The sequence below is a fragment of the Sinocyclocheilus rhinocerous genome, unplaced genomic scaffold (genome assembly GCF_001515625.1).
Source record: "Sinocyclocheilus rhinocerous isolate Xijiao unplaced genomic scaffold, SAMN03320098_v1.1 scaffold2160, whole genome shotgun sequence".
Classification (NCBI taxonomy): Eukaryota; Metazoa; Chordata; class Actinopteri; order Cypriniformes; family Cyprinidae; genus Sinocyclocheilus; species Sinocyclocheilus rhinocerous.
This window is the reverse complement of record NW_015646171.1, coordinates 12,695-24,950: the sequence shown is the minus strand read 5'-3', so window position 1 is coordinate 24,950 and position 12,256 is coordinate 12,695. Positions and strand designations below refer to the sequence as shown.

General features: G+C 38.1%; 1 protein-coding gene across 1 annotated transcript in view; it reads left to right on the top strand.

Moving 5' to 3' along the window:
- Positions 1 to 12,256, top strand: part of LOC107707086 (hemicentin-2-like) — a 21,212-nt gene that overhangs the window by 2,502 nt on the left and 6,454 nt on the right. Inside the window, exons 4-8 of the mRNA XM_016510970.1 lie at positions 2,953 to 3,214; positions 3,546 to 3,667; positions 5,524 to 5,604; positions 5,763 to 6,026; positions 7,951 to 8,238. Coding sequence (XP_016366456.1) covers positions 2,953 to 3,214; positions 3,546 to 3,667; positions 5,524 to 5,604; positions 5,763 to 6,026; positions 7,951 to 8,238 — 1,017 coding nt within the window. The remainder of the gene's footprint in view (positions 1 to 2,952; positions 3,215 to 3,545; positions 3,668 to 5,523; positions 5,605 to 5,762; positions 6,027 to 7,950; positions 8,239 to 12,256) is intronic.

The following is a 12,256-nucleotide window of genomic DNA, read 5'->3' as shown; positions in this document are numbered from 1 at the left end:
ACCATGGCCTCCTGAACTGCCTGCTCCACCATGGCCTCCTGAACTGCCTGCTCCGCCATGGCTTCCTATTCGGCCTGCTCCGCCATGGCTCCCAGAGCTCCCTGCACTGTCATGGCCCCTGAGCTCCATGTGCCACCATGGCACCCTGGACTGCCTGATCCGCCCTGGAGGTATTCCCCGGGTCCCAGTCCTGCAGCAGCCTCCAGGGCGCCCATCGGGGAGTAATGTCAGACTCTGTTTCGTGTTTTGTGTGAGTTTTGTTCCCCATGTGTTTCTATGCCCATATTTGGTCCTTCCCGTTCCTGTCCTTATTTGTTCCAGGTGTTCCCCGTTTAGTTCTATTGATCCCAGGTGTGTCTCGTCATCCCCTCGTCATGTCATGTGTATATAAAGTGTTCCCTGTTCTTAGTTCGGCGTCCGGTATTGTATATGTCAACCTCTCCTGCTACGTGTGTTTTCCTGGTTCCCTGGATATAATTAAAGTCTCCTTGTTGATGTACTCCTCGTCTCCTCATTCTTCGATCCACGCTCCCGTGACACCAACCTCAAACTTTTGAATGGTATTGTTGTTGTTGTTTTTTTTTTTACAAACTATAAATAAATACATAAGTTATTGCACAAAAATGGAACAAAGATATTGATGACTCTAGAGTGAAAATTACTATTTTGGCCTTTTTTTTTTAATTTATTTATTTTTTTTCTTGTTTTGAAGATACTTTGACTCCATTTGGTAGGTGACCCTTTGTAAATCATCAAACATCCCATTGTCTATTGTCATGGCTCTTTTCAAAGAAATGTAAAAATGATACTGCTCAAAGTTGATTTCTCTGCCGTTTCAAGGTCTCCAGTCCCCGAGTTTAGCCCAGAGAGGACTCCAGTCCCCGAGTTTAGCCCAGAGAGGGTTCCAGTCCTCGAGTTTAGCCCAGAGAGGATTCCAGTCCCCGAGTTTAGCCCAGAGAGGGCTCCAGTCCCTGATTTTAGCCCAGAGAGGATTCCAGTCCCTGAGTCTAGCACAGAAAGGGCTCCAGTCCCCATGTCCAGCCCAAGGAGGGCTCCAGTCCCCATGTCCAGCGCAAGGAGGGCTCTAGTCCCCAAGTCAAGCCCAGGGAGGGCCACAGTTCCCGAGTTAAGCCTACGGAGGACCTCTGAAACCGACATTCTCCCCAAGTATTTTTTTGGGGGGGTGGTAGGGGTCCATCCGTAGAGGTTGGGCCGAGTGCCGAGGCCAGGCTCCCCGAGCTCCCTGCTCTACCATGGCCTCCTGAACTGCCTGCTCCACCATGGCCTCCTGAACTGCCTGCTCCGCCATGGCTTCCTATTCGGCCTGCTCCGCCATGGCTCCCAGAGCTCCCTGCACTGTCATGGCCCCTGAGCTCCATGTGCCACCATGGCACCCTGGACTGCCTGATCCGCCCTGGAGGTATTCCCCGGGTCCCAGTCCTGCAGCAGCCTCCAGGGCGCCCATCGGGGAGTAATGTCAGACTCTGTTTCGTGTTTTGTGTGAGTTTTGTTCCCCATGTGTTTCTATGCCCATATTTGGTCCTTCCCGTTCCTGTCCTTATTTGTTCCAGGTGTTCCCCGTTTAGTTCTATTGATCCCAGGTGTGTCTCGTCATCCCCTCGTCATGTCATGTGTATATAAAGTGTTCCCTGTTCTTAGTTCGGCGTCCGGTATTGTATATGTCAACCTCTCCTGCTACGTGTGTTTTCCTGGTTCCCTGGATATAATTAAAGTCTCCTTGTTGATGTACTCCTCGTTCCTCGCTCCACGCTCCCTCACAGTAGCGAATGTGACAACTCACACCTGTTTTATTTTTGAATGCATTTATAGTTACATTAATTACAATAAATTACATTATGTAAGGAATAATTAATGACGGGCCGTTGAATTATTAGAAAATAATGCACACCCAAGGTAATTTTGGACCCATAAAAACTATTGCCGCAAATATGTTAGAAAATGAATTTTTCTTTGAAGCTAGAAACGGCCACTAATACAAAAGCAAAAAATAATAAACTAATGTAATAAAACCTTCTCAAGCTTACTGAAGGCAAGTAAACACTCCAAGTATTACTTACAAGCTAAATGATAAATAAATATATTACTCAAAAATACAAATGAAATAGTTTTTTTAGTTTTTCAGATAGTAGCCTAGTAAAGGCTTCTAGAAATAGCCTACTACAGACATTTCATGAAGTAATAAATGTAAAAATAATATTCACTGTATACATTAAATATAGATGATTCTTATTCAAGTTAATAAGTGATTCAGTCAAGAGCAGTGAGTGATTTTCTCCTTTTATTTTGTTTGATTAACATTTATGACGCAGTCGGCGGCTGCAAGTTTACGCTGTTGCTTTAAGATCTGACGCATAGATCAAATATTTGGACACATCTGTATTTCTCCCAACTGTTCAAGTTCACTTAAGACAAAACCGACTGCATTTACATGAATAGTCTCCAAGACGGGCATTTTGACATAGCTTTTCGTGTAAGTGTGTAGCAATAACAGAACTTAAGCGAACTTAAGCGAAAGAACTCGGCATTCGCACGCTGACTGAGAGTCGCGTTAGTATTCTGTGAGCGCGCTTTCGGTGTGTGAGCACAAAAAACCCGTCGGCTTTCAAATACTGGACAAGACTTAAAAACACATGCAAATACTGAATACAACTTTCGTGATAATGCATTGAGTCAGTGACACTTCCATTAACTGTCCCTGGACTCGGTTGGACTCGGACATATTTTCCGAGTCAAGTCCGAGTAAAAATGCATCCGAGTCTGTGACAAGTCCGAGTCCTTTAAAAAAAAACTGTACTCGAGTCCGAGTACGAGTCCGAGTACCCCAACTCTATTATCTTGTAATATCTCTATGTGTGTTTCAGGATCTCTCCTTTCACATCTTGAACTGTTAAATCACACATTCTACATTACATCTTTTTTTTCCCCCCTCAGATGCCCCAAAAAACGCATCATTGTCAGCGTTTCCCTCCAGCTCAGTGATGGAGGGCAATCCAGTGACTCTGATCTGCAGCAGTGATGCAAACCCAGCGGTGAACTACACCTGGTACAGAGACGCTGAAAGACCTCTGAATCCAGTTCAGACCGGACCAAACCTGACCATCAACAACACCGACCCGACACACAGTGGACGATACTACTGTACAGCTGAGAACAAACACGGCACACAGAACTCATCAGTGCTGCTGGACGTCCAGTGTGAGTATTACGTGTCTTAACTAATTGCTAATACATATTTTCCACACCTCCATTAGTGTTATTTTATAGTTGATGTCTTTACTATTATTTAAAAATATGAAAAATAGTCATATTACTAAATACTGTGACATCTAGTGAGAGTACTTGTAAATCTGCTGAGCATCCACAGTGAGTACTTAGTAATCTTTTGAACATCCAGTGGAAGTACTTGGTAATCTTCGAGATGTCCAGTGTACTTGTTACTCTTGTGGACGTCCAGTGCAAGTAATCTGCTGAACGTCCAGGAAATCTTCTGAGCATACAAGTGCGAATACTTGGTAATCTTCTAGATGTCCAGTGCTAGTACACCTGACCATCAACAACACCGACCCGACACACAGTGGACGATACTACTGTACAGCTGGGAACAAACACGGCACACAGAACTCATCAGTGCTGCTGGATGTCCAGTGTGAGTATTACGTGTCTTAACTAATTGCTAATACATATTTTCCACACCTCCATTAGTGTTATTTTACAGTTGGTGTCTTTACTATTATTTAAAAATCTGAAAAATAGTCATAATACTAAATACTGTGACATCTAGTGAGAGTACTTGTTAATCTGCTGAGCATCCACAGTGAGTACTTAGTAATCTTGTGAACATCCAGTGGAAGTACTTGGTAATCTTCGAGATGTCCAGTTGTGAGTACTTGTTACTCTTGTGGACGTCCAGTGCAAGTAATCTGCTGAACGTCCAGGAAATCTTCTGAGCATACAAGTGCAAATACTTGGTAATCTTCTAGATGTACTGGTCCAGTACCAGTACATGGTAATCTTGTGAATGTCCAGTGAAAGTACTTGGTAATCTTCTAGATGTTCAATATGAGTACTTGGTACTCTTGTGGACATCCAGTGCAAGTAATCTACTAAACGTCCAATGCTAGTACTTGGTAGCTGCTGGACGTCCAGTGTGAGTATTACGTGTCTTAACTAATTGCTAATATATATTTTCCACACCTCCATTAGTGTTATTTTACAGTTGGTGTCTTTACTATTATTTGACAAATCTGAAAAATAGTCATAATGCTAAATTCTGCAACATCCAGTGAGAGTACTTGTAAATCTGCTGAACATCCAGTACGAGTACTTGTAATCTTCTGGGCATCTAGTGCAAATACTTGGTAATTTGCTGGGCATCCAACGTGAGTACTTGGTAATCTTCTGGGCATCTAGTGGAAGTACTTGGTAATCTTCTGGGCATACAAGTGCGCATACTTGGTAATCTTCTAGATGTACTGGTCCAGTACCAGTACATGGTAATCTTGTGGACGTCCAGTGCAAGTAATCTACTAAACGTCCAATGCTAGTACTTGGTAATCTGCTGGATGTCTAGTGAGAATACTTGGTCATCTGCTGAGTGTCTGGCATGAGTACTTGTTATCTTCTGGGCATCTAGTGCAAGTACTTGGCAATCTATAAGATGTCCAGTGCAAGTACTTGGTAATCTTCTGGGCATACAAGTACGAGTACTTGTAATCTTCTGGGAATCTAGTGCAAATACTTGGTAATTTGCTGGGCATCCAGAGTGAGTACTTGGTAATCTTCTGGGCGTCCAGTGTGAGTACTGGGTAATCTTCTGGACGTCTAGTGTGAATGCTTGGTAATCTTCTAGATGTCCAGTGCAAGTACTTAGTAATCTTCTGGATGTCTGGTAATCTTCTGGGCATACAAGTACGAGTACTTGTAATCTTCTGGGCATCTAGTGCAAATACTTGGTAATTTGCTGGGCATCCAGAGTGAGTAATTGGTAATCTTCTGGGCGTCCAGTGTGAGTACTGGGCAATCTTCTGGACGTCTAGTGTGAATGCTTGGTAATCTTCTAGATGTCCAGTGCAAGTACTTAGTAATCTTCTGGATGTCTAGTGCAAGTACTCGGTAATCTGCAGGACATTCAGTTCAGATGGTCCAGCACGTCTCAATTCAGTCTGTTTAGTCTAGACAAATGAAAGACAGTCTCTGTCCGATTGCATGACAAACTTAGACAATAACATATACTACAAATTCTCATCATATATCTTACTGTGTTTGTGTTGTTTTAGCACAGTAGACTTAAACGTCTACACACAGTTAGTGTGAAGTGAACAAGTAATGGGTAAAATACAGACATGTGGTGTTTTGTTAGTGTTGTGGCCTGCTGTAGATGTTTGAACAAATGCTTTAACAAGTTGCCTGCATCTGAAACTTGTAAAATAGACAGGTTTAAACCTGCAGCCTTTCAAATCCTGAACTGTTAAATCACACATTCTACATCTTTTTTTTCCTCAGATGCCCCAAAAAACACATCATTGTCAGCGTTTCCCTCCAGCTCAGTGATGGAGGGCGATCCAGTGACTCTGATCTGCAGCAGTGATGCAAACCCAGTGTTGTGGCCTGCTGTAGATGTTTGAACAAATGCTTTAACAAGTTGCCTGCATCTGAAACTTGTAAAATAGACAGGTTTAAACCTGCAGCCTTTCAAATCCTGAACTGTTAAATCACACATTCTACATCTTTTTTTTCCTCAGATGCCCCAAAAAACACATCATTGTCAGCGTTTCCCTCCAGCTCAGTGATGGAGGGCGATCCAGTGACTCTGATCTGCAGCAGTGATGCAAACCCAGCGGTGAACTACACCTGGTACAGAGACGCTGAAAGACCTCTGAATACAGTTCAGACCGGATCAAACCTGACCATCAACAACACCGACCCGACACACAGCGGACGATACTACTGTACAGCTGAGAACAAACACGGCACACAGAATTCATCAGTGCTGCTGGACGTCCAGTGTGAGTATTACGAGTATTAACTAATTGCTAATATATATTTTAAACACCTCCATTAGTGTTATTTTATAGTTGATGTCTTTACTATTATTTTAAAAAATCAGAAAAAATTATACTAAATACTGTGACATCCAATGAGAGTACTTGTAAATCTGCTGAACATCCAGTGTGAGTACTTAATAATCGTGTGGACGTCCAGTGTGAGTACTTGGTGATCTTCTGGACATCTAGTGTGAATAGTTGGTAATATGCTGGCCGTCCAGTGCAAGTACTTGATAATCTCTAATATAATCACACCGACATTGTGACAAACCCTAAACACAACGCACGGTATGGCTGTAAAGCTCAAAACCAGCATGGACAACACAATTCAACAATTCAACTGGATGTTCAGTGTGAGTAAAAAGACAAACCTCAAATTACTGCACTGCAATCACTTAATCTGATCCCTGATAACGTAAATACTGTGAATATTGACTGCAGTAATTGCAGCAAACACATAATAATGCTCTAGACAGCATTGCATTTGAATGCAAAGTACATTGTTTATAGTGAAATTAAATGCAATTTTACCATAAAAGCATGCAAGAAAAGCATAATTTCTTTCACACAGTCAAAATATGACTTTCAGCACTGAAAAGACTACAAAATTTTTTTGCAAAAACCACAAAAGTATGTTTAAATGACTTTTTAAAAAATCATTATATAATAATTTTAAGAAATTTATATATAATTTAAGTTGAAGATGATTTTATCATATAAACTACACTACAGCATGCTATATGGTGTAACATCTTACATGGTGTGTGCATCACAGAGTATGGCGACAGGTTGATGGTGATTGACTATACAGTCAGTTGTGCACAGGCTGCATGCCTATTTTCTGTGGCAACCGGCAGCATTTGGTGCTTCACATTAAACAGTGTTTTGGCCAATGTTTTTGTTCCTCTTTTCTACTTCTGCACTCTATTAGCTTTCAGTAGGGTTTTTTTCGGTTTTTGTCATGAACGTATTAATTTTTGTCCAAAATAAGATGTTCAGCAGTTTCTATTAAGTGTTAGAAAAAACCTAAAGCAGTTTTACAGTTTCTGTCTACAGTGTAAAAAAGAAACAAGCTGTGATGTTTACAGGAAAAAAGGTTGCTGTTAATATGCCAACTTACTGATGAACTAACCATCATTAAACACAGAATTATAAATTAAATTACATTAAAATAAATTTTAAAAAGATGACGTTCTTTTTTTTCACCTCTAAAAACTGTAAATGTAACAATATTTTACTGAAAAATTACATGAAATGTGCTGTTAGATTTATTATTTTTCACTGTATATAGTAAGGGAACTTGCTTTTAAACAATTAACATGGTTTTACCATGACATTTTTAGTGTTTTACCATTAAAATTAAGACAAATTTTTACACTGTAGAGACCATTTTACAATGTAGAGATAATTAAAAACTAAAACTTCTAAAAATGACAAACACAACAAAATGACTAAAACTTTAACTAAAATGAAAAATATAAAAAATAAAAACTATGATAGTATCTCAGTGATACAAAATGAACATTAATTCAATATTACATTTAAAATTAATTTATTTTAAATGTACTTAATTGCAACTTCATCATTACAAATGTGTACTGTAATACAAATAAATTTAAATACATGAAATGTCCTGGGCTGCGTTTCCCAAAACCATCATGAGCCTAAGTAGATCGTACAGCCATTGCCACCAATGGTCTCTACGATCAACACAACCCTTTTTCACTGTATATAGTAAAGGAAATTGCTGTTAACCAATTAACATTTTTTATATACATATGAAACATATGTTTTTAGTGTTTTATCATTCAAATTCTGAACATGTTTTACACTGTAGAGACCATCAAGATCTTCTGTATCATAATGATTATATTTTCTCTTTCAGTTGCACCCAAAATCTCCAGCTCTTGCAGCCGAAGCAGTGTAATGGCGTGTGTCTGTGAGGCTCATGGGAATCCCTGCCCTACACTAGAGTGGCGTCTGTCCGGACATGTGCTCGCTAACTCTACAGAAACCTCCATCAGTGAGGAGACGTTAGGAAGCACAGGAGTGAAGAGCATCCTGAACATCCATCAGTCCCTCACAGACACGGATGTCCTGCAGTGTTTCAGCACAAACAAACACGGCAGCGGCAGCCAACAGTTTCAGGCCGTCCCACCACCACAAGGCACACGTGAGAAACACAACAACAGCTTTATCTGATCAGCAAGAAAGATCACACATTATATCTTTATCCATGTGAAAACGAAGTAGCTTAATTGTACTGAAAAAACTACTTGCAGATAATAAATTATTAATGACACTTAGAGTACACTTTTAAAAAGTTTAGTATGTAACTAGATTGAAAGTTTGCAGACAAACTTTAAGTTGGCTTGAAAAAGCCTAGCTAGAAAGTTTTAAAAAGTTTTAAAAGCTGTTTGTAGTTAGGGTTAGGTAGTTTGAAAGTCAAAATAGTTTTAAAGATTAAAGTTTGAATGTTTTCAAGGCAATACAGTCTATCAGAAAAACAGATAGGTATAAACCATAGTGCTAGGGGACCTGGGGTGGTTGATAGGCTGTTTCTAGCATGACTAGCATGTTGCTAACATGTTTTTAGCATGATTAGCATGTTACTAGCATGTTTCTAGCATGATTAACATGTTACTAACATGTTGCTAGCAAATTTAGCAAGTTACTAGCATGTTACTAGCATGTTTCTAGCATGATTAACATGCTACTAGCATGTTATTAACATTAATAGCATGTTACTAGCATGTTGATTGCATGATTCTAGCATGATTAGCATGTCACTAACATTATTCTAACATGATTCGCATATTACAAGCATGATGCTAACATGTTTATAGCATGTTTAACAAGTTGCTAGCATGTTTCTAGCATGATAAGCAAGTCTAGCATGATTAGCATGTTACTAGCATGGTGTTAACATTTTGTTAGCAATGATTAATAAGTTACTAGCATTTTACTAGCATGGTGTTATCATTTTTTTAGCACGATTAGTAAGTTACTAGCATATTTCTAACATGATTAACATGTTACTAGCATGTTGTTATCATAATTAGCAAGTTACTAACATGTTGCTAACATGATTCTAGCATGATTAGCATGTTACTAGCATGGTATTAGCATTTTGTTAGCATGATTGGCAAGTAACTAGCATGTTTCTAAAATGATTAACATGTTGTTCGCATGATTAGCATGTTACTAGCATGGTGTTAGCATTTTGTTAGCATGATTATCAAGTTACTAGCATGTTTCTAGCATGATCAGCAAGTTACTAGCATGTTGCTAGCATGATTAGCATGTTACTAGCATTATTCTAGAATGATTAGCAAGTTAGTACCATGGCGTTATCATTTTGTTAGCATGATTAACATGTTACTAGCATGATTGTAGAATGATTAGCATGTTTCTAGCATGCTTCTAGCATGTTTAACAAGTTGCTAGCATGTTTCTAGCATTAACAAGTTACTAACATTTTGTTAACATGTTCCTAGCATGATTAGCAAGTTACTATCATGTTGTTAGCATGATTAGCAAATTACTAACATTTTGTTATGTTTCTAGCATGATTAGCAAGCTACTAGCATGATTAGCAAGTTACTACAATGTTGTTAGCATTAGCAAGTTACTAGCATGATTCTAGCACGATTAACATGATACTAGCATGATTATCATGTTACTAGCATGATGCTAACATGTTTCTAGCATGTTTAACAAGTTTTGCTAACATGTTTCTAGCATGATTAGCAATTTACTAGCATGTTGTTAGCATGATTAAAAGTTACTAAAATGTTAACATGATTAGCAATTTACTAGCATGTTGCCAGCATGATTAGCATGTTACTAGCATGATGCTAGCATAATTAGCCCGTTACTAGCATGGTGTTGGCCTTTTTTAGCATGATTAGCATTTTACTAGAATGTTGTTAGCATGATTAGCAAATTAATAGCATGTTGTTAGCATGTTTATATGCTAATCCAGCTAAAACAAGTTGATTCAGTAAAAAAACAGCTAAGACCAGCCTGGCCTGCTTAAAAAATGGCCAAAACCACTTTAAAACCAGCTTGGGAGACCAGCCAAAGCAGTCAATCAGCGTAGGCTGGTTTTAGCTGTTTTTTTTTCAGTAGGGAGTTGTTAAGCTTTGCTATAGCAATAGACAGCTTAAATACACCATAAGTCTTATTGTATAAAAGTTTTCACCCCCTCAATGAAAGTCTATGGGATTTTAGGTGGTTTTGATAATCTGGTTTACGAAAACCGTAAGCCGGACCAGTTAAAAAAGATATAGCAACCCGAGTCAGACCAGTCTGAAGGTCTGACCCGAGTTTGGTGGTTGTAGCTTTAAAAGTCTAGGAGGAGAAAATTTGGTCTCAGAAGAAGAAGTTTAAATAGGATTTCAGTAAATTGGCTTTTTTCAAGCCAACTTAATAATGTCAATTTCACATCTTCATCCAAAAATAACAATTACAAACCTACAGAACTTTCTTTCATCTGTGGAACATAAAAGAAGATATTTTAAGTGTTTTTTCCTCATCGTTTTAACAGGATAGTTCGCCCGAAAAGGCAAATTTGCTGTTAATGTACTCACCCTCAGGCCATTAGGTGACTTTGATGATCGTGTGCATCGTGATGCTCTGCTATGAACGGTGGGAACAAATGCCCTTTGAGGAATAAGAAAACATATATATACATACCCGCGCACACACACACACACACACATCGTTTTTAAATGTCTATATAGTTTTTAGTCATTTTTATTTCAGTTTTAGTTATTTTAGTACAAAATGAAAATGAGAAAGTTTGCCTCTGAAACTAGTTTTTTTTTTTTACTTAACATTTTTCTAAAGTAAAAAAAAAAGCACATACAGGCAACACACAATTCAAACCTGTGGCTCCTGACGATTCATTGAGTTCTTATGAAGCGAAACGATCGGTACAAGAAGCTGAACATTATTTACAACAGTATTACCTGTAATCCAGTCCTGCATGGTTTATTTGTAATATGTATTTTATTATACACCAATGTCTTTTATTTCCTATTCAAATATATTTGTTTTTATTACAATTTTTAATTTAATTTTTCATTACATTTTTAATTATCAATTTTGTTTTAAGACATGTACTTTAGCTTCATTAAAATGCCTACAATCTCTAATAATAATAATAATAATTGAATAAGTCCATATAAATGATAAAGCAAGATAAAAACTTAAACTGATATAAAAGCAGGCATGAGGAACTCCAGTCTGATATGTGTGGAAGAAAAACTATTACTCTGAACAATAAATGTTTAAAAAAAAAAATTATTCACCGGGAAATTTTATTTTTTATTTTTTTATTGCCTTCATTTAACTTTACAAGCAACATTATTTAAAAACAGGCATTAAAAGAGCAAGTTTATTACAGAAAGCCTTTTACAAAAGAGGAGTTCTGGACATTCAGCATTTATGAATAAAAAATTTGCCACTCAGAATATAAAGTTGGCAAAATTGTGGACGTTCAACATTTATGAATAAAAAATTTGCCATTCAGAAATATAAAGCTTACACAATTGTGTACATTTGGCATTTATAAGTAAAGAATTTGATATTCAAAACGTAAAGTTTACAAAATCATGGACGATCGGCATTTACAAATAAAGTTCCCATTACAATAAAAAAATAGCATTCAAAAATAAATGTCGTTATTAAAATCACTATTACTATATCTAAGCACATACAATAACAGTTTGGTGCCCTCTGGTGGTGATTGTTACTTGTTGTAATCATAGGAACTGATGTGCAGTTTCCTTCCGCTCCACTAGGCGGCAGAAGCGGCTTCACTTTCAGATAATTGACAACATGAAAACACATTCAGTTTCAGAGCCTACAGTAGCAGAAAGAACTTGTTGTACGTCAGTGGTAGAAATTGTTGTAATCATAGGAACTGATGTGCAGTTTCCTTCCGCTCCACTAGGCGGCAGAAGCGGCTTCACTTTCAGATAATTGACAACATGAAAACACATTCAGTTTCAGTACAGATATTGCAGATTACAACTCTGTGACAGATTCTTAATATACAAAACAGCACATATTCCCATAAAAATATTTATTTCCTTTATGATGAATCTGCCAAATGACTAAATGTAAATGTAAATTATTAAGAAACCACAACTAGATCATAGTGAACTGGCAAATTACAGACCCAT